General features: G+C 43.0%; 1 protein-coding gene across 1 annotated transcript in view; it reads right to left on the bottom strand.

Annotated features, from left to right (window-relative positions):
- IQCA1 (IQ motif containing with AAA domain 1) overlaps positions 1 to 15,094 on the bottom strand; it is a 645,805-nt gene that overhangs the window by 231,103 nt on the left and 399,608 nt on the right. The window contains exon 11 of the mRNA XM_029606410.1: positions 4,287 to 4,385. Within this exon, the coding sequence (XP_029462270.1) occupies positions 4,287 to 4,385 (99 nt within the window). The remainder of the gene's footprint in view (positions 1 to 4,286; positions 4,386 to 15,094) is intronic.

The following is a 15,094-nucleotide window of genomic DNA, read 5'->3' on the forward strand; positions in this document are numbered from 1 at the left end:
CAAGGATTTGAAGCTGTTGTTGGAATTGTTCAGGCAGGGTTTCAGAGAAGTCCTGTATCTGCTTGAAAATGACCCTATTGTATTGGGTCATATACAGCTGGTAAGCAGCAATTCTGGAAATGGGCATGGCTCCTTGGAACACTCGTCGACCAATATTGTCTAGGAACTTGTCTTCCTTAACAGGAGGGGTAGATGAGTGAGGCTTCATCCTTTTTGCTTTTTTTTGAGCCGATTCCACCACAACTGAGTGGTGGTTGAGCTGAGATTTTTGAAAGCCGAGGGCTGACTGTACTAAATAGGTAGTGTCAGCTTTTCTGTGGACTGGGGCAATGGATCCTGGGTTTTCCCAATTCTTTTTGAGGAGGTCAAGAAGAACTTGATGAACGGGAATAGAAGTGATCACTTTAGGGGCATCCAGGAACTGGAGGAGCTCCATCATCTGGTGCCTATCATCCTGCTCTGCCTGAAGCTGAAAAGGGACCAACTCAGACATTTCCTTCACAAAATTAATGACAGAAAGGTCCTCTGGAGGAGAACGCTTTCTACCTTCAGTAGGAGCGGGAGGTGAAGGTAAGTCATCGGTGTCTGTGGAAGTATCATCACCCCAGGTGTCATAAGGATCAACAGACTGACCTGTAGGATGAGAAGGGGGTTGGATACCCAAAGGCCCCGGCTGAGGCTCCGAGGAAATCAAAGGAATCGCCGGGGGCACCGTGGACGGCCTGAAAGGCATCGGTGCCGGTATCGAAGGCATCGATGGTGCCGATGTGCATATCGCTCCAGATGAATGAATCAGTGGCGAGGGACGAAATGGCATCGATGGCTGAGGCAATACTCCCGAAAGAGGAATGCGGAACGGTGTTTCTCCTCCTGATGAAGCTGTCAATGGGGAGCACACCGGAGCCATCTGAGACCCGGGAATCACCTGTGGAAGGGCGGTCATGAGCGCTTCTATCCGGGATAGCAGCGGTGCCATCGCTGCTGTCATCGGGTTGGTGGCCGGTTCCACCCTCGGTGCCAGTGTCGGAGGAACCTGGAGCCGTTGCATCGCCTTGTCGATGGCCTCCTGGACCAGCCGATCCAGTTCTTCCCTGAGACCTGGAGCAAGCAGCCCCGGCTCCGTGATGGAAGAGGGAGGCGGAGGCACAGTCGGAGGGACCACCTTTACAGGCGGAATCGCGACTCCCAAACCCCGATCGGGTGAGAGTGGCCTCGATGTCCCGGTCGCAGGAATGGTCGATGCCATTTCTGGACTGGGCTTCTTCGATGGTGGCTCGGCTGGTGGCTCGGTCGATGATTTCGCTCCCTCGACGGTCCGAGACTTACGATGTTGATGGCGATGTTTCTCCCTACTATCCCCTCGATCTTGAGGGGGAGTAATGGGAGTCGATGGCCGTGAAGACGTTGATGGCGGACGGTCACCGGACGGAGGTTGATGCTGGTGCGACTTCGACGGTGCCGGTTCCGATGACGTCGATGCGATGGACGGCGTCAGGGTGTGAGCACGGAAGAGGAGTCCCATCTTCTCCATTCTGGCTTTGCGACCTTTTGGTGTCATGAGGGCAAATTTGGTGCAAGTCAGGACATCATGCTCACGGCCTAAACACAGTACACAGACTCCATGAGGGTCTGTGATAGACATGGTGTGAGTACAGTCTGGGCACCGACGAAACCTTGACGCCATGGCCATAGAAAAAAATCGAGCCGCGGTACGGTCGACGGCCAGTAGGCCGCGAGAGCCAAACTCGACGGTAATCAACAGAAAACGGGTAAAAACTTACTGGAGTACCGCGGCCTGAGAAAAGTCAAAGGAGGGACCCCTGTGGGGCAATTTAAGTTTAATTAACTCCGTGAGGAAAATTCATGTCAGGAATCTCTTCAGAGCTCCTAAACTGCGAGGCTACTGCTGCGCAGAAAAAAGAAGACTGAAGGGGGATCCCTGCTGGCTGCAGGGTTAGTGCCATGCTGGGCATGCCCAGTAGGGGCCAGTCAAAGTTCTGGAAACTTTGACAGAAGTTTTCCTTGATTGGGCTCCATCCTGATGATGTCACCCATATATGAGGACTGCCATCCTGCTTGTCCTGTGAGAAACATTTTTAATAAGCTGCTCAGCAACCAGATAGCCAACTTGATTTTAGACTGCTTAGTTAACTTGGGTTATTTTTTAGCTAAAACTTAGTGGTCTAGGTTGTAGCAGAAAATTTACCAAACCTTATCTAGCTAAAATCTAGGATTTTTATATTTTGTAATTTAGAGAGCAGGAAAGTTACCTGGGTAGGTTTACCTGAATATTCAGCTGAAAATACCTGGGTAAGTGTTTCACTAACTATAAAAGGGTAAAGTTAGCAAGGTAACTGAGCTCAGTGTTTTCTCTGACTAGACTTACCCAGCTAAGTTTATCTGGTTAGTGCTGAATATCAGTGCTAGCTAGCTAAATTTAAGCCACACCTCTGGAATGCCTCTTTCCCTCCCACTCTGACTCTTTTTATCCAGTTCAATTCTAGCTGGGTAAAGACCTGACTAAAATGTTTCTGTTCTGCAAGGTAGAAAATTTAAAGTTTGGGTTTTGTCTGGGTAACTCGAAACATTAACCAGATAACTTGTCCTGGATATTCAGAGGGAGAAACGTCCCACTGAATATTCCCATTTAAAGTTATCTGGCCTCCTTTAGCTGTATAACTTTAAACCTAACTGGCAAACTTTTGAATATGGCTGTGGTGACCTACTGTTCTAGTGCTAGAAATGTAAACTGGGAGTAGTTTGCACTTCCAGTGCAGAAGCGGCACTGGCTTGCCAGGAGCCGGTGAGATATGATTGTACTCTCAACAAGGGATGGGATGATCTGGGAGGGGGCTATGGGGATGCAGTTGCCTTTGGGTGGAAAGAATCAGGGGGGATCAGGATTTATATATTCTTTAAATGGGAAGGGGTTGAGGGGGCGGCAATCTGCCGAGCACCACAGTTTCAACTATTTTTGGAGAGGTTTGCCTTTAACATCACTAGTTAACTGGTTATCTTGGCCACATAAGGCCAGTTAACTTTTGACCTGCTCTGAAGCAAGTCTAAAGTTATCTGGATAACACAGTCCATTATAATTAAAAATCAGTTAAGTTAGCCAGATAACCTAACTCCGCTCCGAAATGCCCCCAGTATGCTTCTTTTAACCTCCTAGATTTTAGAAGGAATAGAGGCGTAGCCTAGTGATTAGAGCAGCAGGGTACAAACCACGTAAGCCACAGTTTAAATTTGGCTGTTCTTCATTGGCAAATCACTGTACCTTCCATTGCATCAAGTACAAATTTAAATTGTGACCCCCTCTGGGGACAGAGAATACCTACAGTACTTGAATGTAATCCACTCTGAAGTGCCATAAAGCAGAATATAAATCAAACAAGAGGATAATGACTTATCTGGCTAAAATCTAGTCAGAAAAGGGGCTGAATATACCACAGCTTGCCATTTAGTCAGATAACTTAAAGTTATCCATCTAAGTGGCTTTTGAATATTGACCTCTTGGTGACTACCTGAAAATGTATATCTGTATGTTTACATCTTTAAAAATAAAATAATATTCAATATATTTGAATAGTTGTGATGCTATTTTTACTATAATATGATTAAGCCAGAATAACAAATGAAAAATATTTATTTGAGTAAATATATGGGTCACCATTTCAGAAATATTTTGGAAATTGTTTTATCTCTTTATATTTTGTCTAAATATTAGACTTTCATAAGACGCTTGTCAGCAGGAGCTGATGATTTTAGTCAAATCAATTTGTAATTCTTGTTTTGTTTTTATTTAGGTATTATTGAGTGACAGGGAACAGAAAACAATCTCATTTGGTTAGGTGATAATGTATTATATGTATTTCCATGATTTTTATGTTGTTATATGTATTACTGTTTTTAAGTCATATTATATCTATGTAAAATGGATTTTTTTTTTATATGGAAACTTCATTGACAGCCTTGGATTTGTCAATAGGCACCCATTATGCCTATGCCTAGGGCAGCAAACATTTAGAGGCAGCAGGTTGGCTAAGATTTGCTGCCTTCCAATTCTGTATGAAGTTCATTCAGCAGAAAACAGCCCCTCTGCTACCCTGTAATAGATCCTTACAGAAGATGGGGGAGTGAAAACACCAAAAGTGCCTAGAAGTGACAAAATCTTAAATGTATCCCTGCTCATTGATCTTTTCCTGGATTTGCGATCTATCAAGAAACAAACTAAATTAAACTACTAAATGGCAAGTTTCTCTTCAAATAAATCAATAATGAGCTACCTTCTTTCCACCTTTTCTTTTTTTTTTCTCTTTTCTTGCTTTTTGTCTGTCCACAGCCATTTTCAAGTTTTTCAGTTCTTGCCGCATCAATTCATCCACCTACTCCAAAATAAGAATGAAAAAATCTGTTTTTTAAGGAACTGAATAATTTCTAAACTAATTCTAATGAACACTAGCAATGTACCATGGTAACATAATGATTAGTGCTGTAAGAGAATAATGCATTATTCTGTGGATGACGGTCTAGGTGAAAGATATACATTTTTGGGACATAAATTATCATGAGTATAACAAGTTGCATTAAGAAATGATGAAAAAAAACAGATTTCAGCAAATTCATTACTGTTCGGGATCTTAAAATATGTTTTATTTCTATCTTTTTATGCCTCTCTGGAGGGTATATATGTTTGTTTATGTTCTTGATTTAATATAATTCCTGTAGGCATCACAGTGGTCCACATATCTCCCCACATACATATATATAATGTGTTGACATATCCCTCACCTAGTCTCATTTCTCTATCACTTTCTTCTTAAATATGCATGGACAATTAGGTAATACAAGTTAAAGCAATTCTGGAAACTGCAGGCACTATTTGGAAGATGAATGCCACTTTCTAAATATACTATAAGAATGGGCAAAAATCAATAGCATTTGGCAAATACTTCCAATCTCCATACCTTGATCAGCGCATGTTGGGATGCTACATGACTTAATAGAATTTTCTTCTCTTGACAAACATCAATAACTTGCTCCTATTCCAACCACATTAGATTAAGATTGTGGAAGTGTCAAAATTGAGCTTGTTAATTTGATTCCAGGAAATGGCCAACATAGCAGCATATGAAAAACATGATCTATGCATCACAAGATTTACTTGAGACTTATTCTAGCTCTTGGATTGTCTTTCCTGAATATTACATGGCACACTGATGATGTAGATGAGATAACCATCATTATTTCTTCGGTTTTAAATACATTTATTTATTCTTTCTTTTTTTCTTTGGACCTATTGGAGTCCTTAATGTGTGTAATGCTTGACTTTATATTTTGCTGTCTGTTTTATTGTTCATGTATGCAACATAATAAAAATCAATTTAAAATAGGAAACCTACAAGAGGATGGGGTATCTGTTTTAAAGATTTTAAAATCTCTGTTCACAGTGATCACTGCTTTATTTTAAAATAACAGAATATTTTCTAATTCTTATGAAGCCAACATTCAAAGGCATTTAGCTGGATAACTTATGAGCTATCCAGTTAAATGCAAACAAATGAATATCTGCAGCACTTATTCAGCTAAATTTTATCCAAATAAGCTATTATGGGGATAAAAGGTAGCCAGTTATATTAAGGTTGTTTTAGGAGCATTCCAGGGAAGAGATGAGTTAACCAAGTAATTTATCTGGCAAACTCTGATATTTGGGTTTAATCAAATACATTTTTCAGCTAACTCTAGATATTGCCACGATAGGTATAAAGTTATCCAGGAACATGTTCCCAGATGTCTTTAAATGGTGATGTGACTCTAAAAAAAGCAGCCTAATGGGTCTGGTGGCTTGATCCTGAGTTCTCCACCCAGTGTCAAGAAAAATGGGGCCTGCCAGCCCAAGTCCTACCCCACACTTCTTCAAAAATATATTTAAATGTTAAGGGGTACAAGGTCAATAATCTCCCTCTAACTCTGCCTTGACGTTGCTCAAGAAAATACTTACCTCTAGTCTATCTTCCTCCTACCTGGCACCCTGGCTGCCGGGATCACAGTATTCCTGGTGGCTTCCAGCATTGAACTGATAGTGGTGCTCTCAGAGCAGCAATGGAAGCTGTCAGAATTGGTACAAGAGTACTGTGATCATGGTGGTGGCAAGGGATTTGGGAGGGTGCTAGGTGGGTAGGAGGGTAAGAGTTGGTATGGGGGTAGAGGAGAGGTTGGGGGGGCAGGGGTACATATTTTCTTTTGCAACTGTGCTTTGGTGGGGGCCACAATCGCCCTGTGTTCCTTAACATTTAAATCTATGTTTAAAGGAGCTTTTTGGGGAGGGGGCGCTCAGGCCAACAGGCCCCATATTGCTTTTTGCACTGGGGTGGAGGTTGAGGAATCAGGCCACTAGGGCTGCAAGGCTGTATTTATTTAACTCACATCGCTATTTAACTGGCTATATTCTAGGGATGTGCAGAAGAAAATAAATTGTTTAATTCATTCATTTCGTGAGGACCTAAATTTATTTCATTAGTTTCAGAATAAATAAAAATGTGTTTCTTCATTTTTTCATTTGCTATTAATGTCAATGGAGGAAGCATTGCAGCCTATTTTAGACTCCAGAATTGGGGTTTTCTCATCAATTCTCATGGAACTTTGGGAAGAAATCATTAGAAGGGGGAAAGAACTGAAAGATACCTATACTGGGCAAAGTGGTAATAATTGGCAGGAGTTTTCCAAGATATTATCAGAGAAACAAAAAAGAAAGCTAATGTAGGAAGAACATCCAATGACTCCAAAAAAGGGCATGAGCATTAGTGGTATGAGTTTTTTATGACCGCACGAGAGGCAAACTAGCATCCAAGTATCTTAAGGCACTAAGAAAAGGGGGCAAAGCAAAAAAAGTGGCAGGAAAAACACCAACATACCAATAAAGGAACAAAGCAGCACAAAGAGTAGCATCAAGACACCAAAGCAACATGTGAGGTGCAAAGCAGCCTGCCAAAGTGGCAGGACTACCTCAAGGTATAAGATCTTGGGTTTGGAGGTACAGTGGCAGAAAGAACTACAAGGTGTAAAGTCTGGTCATGGCAGCAACGCTGAGTGGCACAAAGACCTCCAAGGTGTAGCATGAAGGATCTAGCAGCAAAGCAGTGTGGTATGGGAGATGCCAGTCATTCAGCATCAGAAAATAAACTGTGATAAGTATTATTTTCTTTACATAAGCTTTTATTACATTCCTGTATTGAACTTGTTCTAGCTGCAGGGTGGAATTTTGATTTTCTTGTGAAATGGACTTTTCAAAGAAAACTGTTCTCACATTCAGAACATGCAAAAGATTTCTAATGCTTTAGTTTTCCTGGTTTGTCATGAAGGTTGCTTTATTTAGGGGGTCATTTACCAAGCGGATTGCACGTGATAAGGAACGTTTTACATGCGAAAGGTCCCTTATCGCGTGCAATACCAAGATGGGGGCGGAGTCGGGGTGGCATCAGCCCAGGAAGAGGAGGATCGGGGCGGTACCGGGGCTGACGCCGTGAAGACTACGCCGACAGCGAAAGGTAAGCACCTTTATCGCTGTCAGTTTTGCACTGAATACCTACACCTTTTATGGTGTAGTTATTTGGCGCGACACCGGTAGCGATCGCACCTCAGCGGTGCTATGGCAGGACCGCCCCCCCGTTTCACCCCCCCCCGCCCCCCGTTACCACGGGATTCACGATGCCTTGCGGCGTTAGTAAATCCAGCCCTTAGAAAGCTTTAACCAAATTCTGTAACTGAACTCTGATCCATTTCCTGATTTTTCTGGTGTTAATTTTGAAATAGTTTAGGCTCTTAACATTTACAGTTAGGGTCCTAAATTGGCCCTTTTGAAAATGTACTAGGGCTGAGTAACTAAATTCAGGATCCTAGTTTCATTAAGCTCCTAAATTTAGGTGCCAAAAAAGTAGGTGGCTATGAGGCAAAGATAAGACTGGGAAACAAAGTTAGGAACTTAGCTCAAAGCTTCAGAACTAGGCACCTAATTTATGGGCCTAAATCTAGATAAATAAATATTAGGAATAAATTTAGGTTCCTAACAATTAGGATCCTCAATTTATGTGAAATTTCAGCTGAAAACTTAGGCATGCAAGTTGGGCTGAAAATAGATGGCTAATTTAAGTACCTAATTTAGAGGCCTAAATTTGGGAGCTCAGCTTATTTTGAATATCAACCCCTCTGGTGTTCCACGAGTTCTTTCTAACCACTGCAACTTTTAGCACATTCAGGAAATCAAAATGGCTTTTCTTCAGCATCTTTTCTCTTATGCTTTTATTTCTTCCTTCTGACTGAGAGCTTTTGTGAATAAACCACACCAGTAAAATTAACCATCAAACAGGATGGGAGAATCAGGCTGGTAATATGGAGCAGAAGGAGAAAAAGAAGATATTTAGAACATGTTAGTAGAACCCTGTATCTATTGTCATTTTTCATATTTTTGCTCTGGGGACAAACCACCCCAATATTTATTTATTTTATTTTATTTATTTAACTTTTTTATATACCAACATTCAAGACGGTGGTCCCATCATGCTGGTTCACAAGAAACAGGGGTGTAATTATAATAAACTTTACCATTTAAACATTTAAACAATTACCATTTAAACAATAGTGCAGAAAAGCAGTTACATATAACAAGGAAAACAATAACTTGGAATGAGAAGGGAAATGAAGATCAGATAGTTATATATAAGTATAAATAACATTGTAAGAGGTGGCTATTAACGCTAATGCTAGCGGAGCGTGTTGAAAGAAGGAAGTTAGATGGAATTGGAGTTAGGAAAGGCCTGCGTGAACAAACCAAGAAGAAAGCTAGTATGGGAAGAACTCCTTAAGGCTCCAAAAGAGGGCACCAACAACACAGTTTCCTGATATAGCAGATAGGCATGAGACAGCAAGTCCCTTATGGTGGTATTAGAAGTATTGAGCACTTATTTCCTTTAATGTATCAACTAAATTTTATTAACTCAATTTTTTAAAAAGCTTAATTTAAATTTTAGTTTTTAAACACTTTGGACCTTCATACCACCCCACGGTTTACAAGATCATAGTTTTCACTTGTATATTCATTGCTCGGGGTCACTTTTAATCATCGGTCCACAAAAATCTTTTTTTTAGGTATATGGGGAAAAAGATTTTTCCTTTTTCTTAAAAAAACAAAGAATGGTACTTCTCTTTTTGTGGTGATTTAGAGTCCAGAGTCTGACGTGAAGTCACGTTTCGTGTGCTGCTGCCTCAGGGACTCTTTGGCTTGTTCGAGCTACCGCTGTCACAAGGAATCACTGGATATTTATAAGTTTTTATTCCAATAGGGAGGGTCCATTATATCTCTTCTGATACTGCAACTGTTTCCTTCTTCAGCGTTTAGGTGTGAAGAAGGAAACACCTTTGCTTCTATTCTATTGTCCTGATAGAATCCCTCCAACTTTCCCTCCAGAAAATTTACTATAGGGATGACATCGCTCAAAGTAGCACTTCTGGAACTCAGGTCCTCAATGGCATCCTTGAAAGGCTTCAGGATTTGTATCAACTGCTTCATGACTGCCCGAACAAGATGCCCCCAGAAGACAATTCACACCTATTCTTATTTCTTGAAACAGATTATGAAGAATTGTCTCTTGCTCCACTAATCTCTGCAGCATCAAGTAGATGGAATTCTAGTAGGTGCCAATATCGACAATAAATTGCTTATAATGCATCCCAATTTCCTCTTGCTTTTCCTGGAAAAGCTACCCAATCCACACTTATATGGAAGTAGCCTATTTCCTGCACTTCTCTAAAAGCTCCAGCAAGTATTCATTCTCATGGATACTCTGCATATCCTTCACTACCAGGTGCAGTGTGTGTGCAAAACACTGAAAAGCCCCCATCATGTATTGACTTTACTATATTTGTACATAGTGTGGTGCTTTATAACCCTGCCTTTGTGCTGAATCATCATCAGTCATTCATAGGTGGAAATACATATGCGTATACTTTTTCCTTATTTTTCAAGATTCCATATTTTTCAAGATTTTTGTACAGTATGTAAAATTTTAAGTTTCTTATAATAAAAATGCACTTATCTGTGTGCTTGTTTCACCAGGATAATAAATACTTCTCCAAAATATGTCTCCAAAGAAATGAAATTGCTATGTGTCTACTGCACAAGATGTTGAACAGCAACCTTCTTTACAGATCAGGCATTACAATGTTTCAGAAGGAATAGTCCTTCCTTTTTCAAGGGATGGTTAGAACACACGGTAATTGTTATGGAGGAATAATTGAGATTCAGTAAGGCAACAATCCTGCTATTGGGAAAGCACTGCAAATGCGAGCTAAATTGTTTGCTGGCGATGTTTCAACTACTGGTCTTTGTTGTTGAATAATCTAGTGTGTTCTAACCATCCCATTAAGAAGGAAGGACTATTCCTTCTGAAGCGTTGCAATGTCAGGTCAATAAAGAAGATTTCTTTTCAATATCTCGGGCAATACACAACAATTTCATCTCTTCGGAGACATAGGCCTGGATTTTCTAAGGTCGCAGACCTTAGAAAATCCAGCATCCATCACTGCGGTGCGCTGGATGCAGGGGTGCGCTGGATGCCGGCTTTCGCACCAAATAACTACACCATAAAAGGTGTAGTTATTCAGCGCGAAACTGGTGGCGATAAGGGTCCTTACCTTTCACCGCCAGCGATGTCTCCGCAGAGTCGGCCAGGGTGCCGCCCCGACTCCTCCTCTTCCAGGGCCGACTCCACCCCCATTTAGTGATCGCACATAAAAAGGGACTTTTCACGTGTGATCGCTTTTGAAAATGACCCCCATATTTTGGAGAAGCATTTATTATCCCGGTGTAACAAGCACACAGATAAGTGTATTTTATTATAAGAAACACTGACAAGAAACTTAAGATTTTACATGCAGTATAAAAATCTTGAAAAATAAGGAATCTTGAAAAATAAGAAAAAAGCATGAGCATATACATTTCCACCTATTAATCAAGGTGCCTTAGAGAATAGCCACTGCTATTACTGGCATCAGTAGCATGGGATATACTTAGTTTTTGTGGACTTTCCAGGTACTTGTAGCCTGGATTGGCCACTGTTGGAAACAGGATGCTGGGCTTGATGGACCCTTGGTCTGACCCAGTATGGTAATTTCTTATGCTCTTATGTTCACCTATGAATGACTGATGATTAAAACTTCAGTTCAAACATGGGGTTATAAAGCACCACACAATTTTAAATCCCCGTGCATGCTAATACTGGCAGATACACAGATAACTGGGCCATACTTGTGCCGAGTGCATTTTCAGAGTGGCCCGGCTATGCCCTTATCTCCCAGTAAGCGTGGAAGTGACGGATGTCTGATAAGGGGTGGGCTGGGGGTGGGGTCTGGGTGGGGGCTGTCCCAGTGAAGCGTGCGCTGAAAGCCAGCCAGCACTCAGAACTTAATTCTGCTCCTTAGAGCAGGTAAGTTCAAAAACAAAAAATATTTAGTTGTTAGGGTAGGTTTAGGGGTCGGGGTGGAGAGGGATGGAGAGGGGAAAAGGGAAGAAGAGTGTAGGGAGGAAAGGGGAAAAGGGAGGAAGGGGGAGGGGGAAGGGGGAGGGAATCGGGCAAAGGTCCAATCACGTCACCGCGCATGTATTGCAAAATCCCCCTCATTGCGCACACGGATAGTCAATTTTATAACATGTGTGCATCACCATTAAATCAGTACATCCATGTGTAAGTGCCAGGAACTGTGCGCACATGGGTGCCTGCGCACCGCATTGAAAGTTTACTCCTAAGGTCCTATACCTGTGCCATATGATGGTCATTCATACACTTTAAGATTTTTTCCACATACTCATTTTTGTGAGTGAGATTGTTGTTTTTGTTGGTTTGCATTATTCTTATATTTTTGGGTTCATTCTTATTTAGTATTTTTACTATATTTGTGTCGTTGTGTGTGCCAAAGAAACCTGCATTTAAACTCCTCGCTCTCCTGTCTAGCTGCTAACTCTCCAGCATCTCTCTTATAGTTGATAGAATATTGGCTTAAGTATGGGACTCATCCAGGCAGGGTGTGCAGCAAAGGCCACCTGCACCCTGATGTGCTCTCCCCACTAGAGTTGCTATCTGCCCTTGCCTCTGCCAGGTCCCATCAGAGTGCTATCAAGGAGAGATAAGCATGTGTATCATTTGTGGAAGTCCAGATGTTGCTGATGAAAGGCACATTATGTTGTGTCCGGTCTCAGACGGCTTTGACCCTTGTGCCTCACCTTTTTCTCTGCTCTCCCCGCTAGCCTTGGGAAGATGGCTACCACCGTTTCTCCAGCGTCCCCGGAATGGCTATGGCAAAGCCTCACGCCATGTTTCTCCTAAGGGCCTCCTAGGGTGCGCGTGCGGGTGCCACCCACATCTTTATGTGGGTGGCGGGAACCTCGGGGATGTCCCTCTCGAGAGACGACACACCATCCGGGTATTTAGCCTATGCTTGTTTGCTAGCTCATTGAGTTAGCAAGGACTGGACTCGTCCGGTCTAAGCTACTCTGCCGCATCCGTGCTGCCGCTGGAAGCTCTCTCTGCCCTTCGGGGTATTCTCTAACTTGGGTACCCGCTCCTCGGGGGCCCTCTGCTTTCTTTCAGGTGCCTTACTGGGATCAGGTACTCGCTCCTCGAGGGCCTGCTCTCCCTGCCTCGGTGCCTGTTACCATCTACTTCTGCCTGGTGGAATCAACCTTACAGCTACCATCTAGTATGAGTAATCTAATTCTCAGTCTGTCTCATCTACAGCTCTGCCGTGCTGGGAAACCTATACCTGGAGATCCCTATACCTTCTGGTGAGACGGGTTCCCTTTGTCGAGAGTCCATGGACTGCTTTTTCTGGATCACTTCACTACTGCCACCTCTGGTGGTATACATCAGCTGTACAAAAAAGACAAAACTCTGTGTTTGTGTGTCCTGAGTCTAGTCCAGTACTGTGGCTCCCCACGGGGCTCCTCCCCATGGGCGTGGTCATCTGCCACAGTATCCAAGAATCCACTCAAACACCTCGAAACCATAACACACTACTCCCTTCTGCCTTAGCCAGCAGCACCTAGATGTGACTATGGCACTGGTTGTACAGGCTGCGGGTGACCTTCCTACTAAAGGTGGTCCTAGAGGAGACTTTGTAATTTGGTGCCACCACCTGCAGCAGAAGCTTAAAGGGGCTGGTCATTAAGGGTAATCATTTCCCCAATGCTCCCCACTACAACTTTTGATTGTGACTGCCTCCTAACATGGGGCAGTGCTACCAAACACCATCCCATTTCATCCATGGTGGGTTGTTGCATCTGACGCATAGTAGGGGCTAAAGGACTTCCACTGAACTGCTGTAAAAGGCTTAGGATCCTCAGTTGCCCCTCTTGCTTTCCTCAACTGATGTCCTTTGCACAGTGAATATGTGGGTCCTCCTTGATTGTGAAGTGCTTCTAGATCACGGATTTCTTCCATGATCCCTTCTCTATATCCTTGGGTGGATGCTGACACTGAAAAAACAATGCCAGGGACAGCAGTCATGCTCTCTACCTGTGCTACCTGCTCTTCATCACCATGCTCGTTTTGTTCTATCTCCCTCATCAATTAACTGGGAGATAAAAAAAACTGCTGTATACTCCTCCCAAATTTTCTTCTAGTACCCCTTCAATATCTTCTGATTCAGACAAGCAAGAAAAGATTCTTCATCTGAATCAATGGCTGAAAATATTTCCTTCACATCATCATCTGTAGTGAGGAAAGAAGAGCCTGTTTCTGGTTTTAGGCATTGCTGTTCTCCTGCCCCTTTCGCCTTGCTACTCTCTGCCTCCTTGGATAAGTCTCAAACCTTTTTCCTTTTTTCAAAAGAGAAGGGAATGAAACATGCGTATCTGCAGTCTGCAGTGGCACATGCTCTCTACATTTCAATTTCTTCTGGATACAGCTGCCTTGTGACATTTTAGGCTTGAAGAAGCCCTGCATCAACTTAGACAAAGAACGACTTCTTTGGTTATTGCTGTCAACATTGTCAACATTTCCCTTTCCTCCTCTGTCATTCCTTATACTTTCCCTATCATTTGGGGATTGGATATTAAAATTATTTTTTATTTCTTACTGGTACCATAACTGATGGTGTACACCCACTGACTGTGTCACACTAATTTGTGTGTGCGAAGAACTTTCTCAGACACAAAGACAATGATTCATTGAATGTCACACTCTGCACTAGTTCTGACTCTGATGCTGAGCTGGCAGGCTCCATAAAACAGTGTGTGCTTCATTCTCTGCACTGCTCACCTAGTACCCATTAGAGATGTGAATCGGGTGCCGGAATTGGTTCCAGTTTCGGGATCGTGGACCCATGGGAAATTCTGTTTCCCGCAGGTCCGGATGCTTTTTGTTTTCGGCTGTCCCGAGCCGAAAAAAAACCACTCGACCCTTTAAATCTAATTATTTAGAATCCCCCACCCTCCCGACCCCCCCAAAACTTTCCTAAAGTACCTGGTGGTCCAGCGGGAGTCCCGGGAGTGATCTCTCGTTCTTGGGCCATATGCTGCCAGTAAACAAAATGGCGCCGATGGCCCTTTGCCCTTACCATGTGACAGGGGCTATCGGTGCCATTGGCTGGCCCCTGTCACATGGTAGGAGCAATGGACAGCCAGCGCCATGTTAAAAAATGGCGCGGGCTATCCATTGCTCCTACCATGTGATAGGGGCAGGTCAATGGCACCGATAGCCCCTGTCACATGGTAAGGACAAAGGGCCATCGGTGCCATTTTGATTAGTAGCAACCGATGGCCCGAGAGTGGGAGATCGCTCCTGCGAGCCCCGCTGGACCACCAGGTACTTTAGGAAAGTTTTGGGGGGGTCAGGAGGGTGGGGATTCTAAATAATTAGATTTAAAGGGTCGGGGTGAGTTTGGGGTTTTTTTTCAGTGTGCCCTTTCTTCTCCCCCCAAACGATAAGAAAACCACATGAAAATTTTGTGGGGTTTTCCTATCATTTTCGGGGACCCCTGATACTTGACGGATTAGAAAATATTGTACGATATTTTCATCCGTCAAAAAAACGATGCACATCCT

This window comes from Rhinatrema bivittatum, chromosome 6 (genome assembly GCF_901001135.1).
Source record: "Rhinatrema bivittatum chromosome 6, aRhiBiv1.1, whole genome shotgun sequence".
Classification (NCBI taxonomy): domain Eukaryota; kingdom Metazoa; phylum Chordata; class Amphibia; order Gymnophiona; family Rhinatrematidae; genus Rhinatrema; species Rhinatrema bivittatum.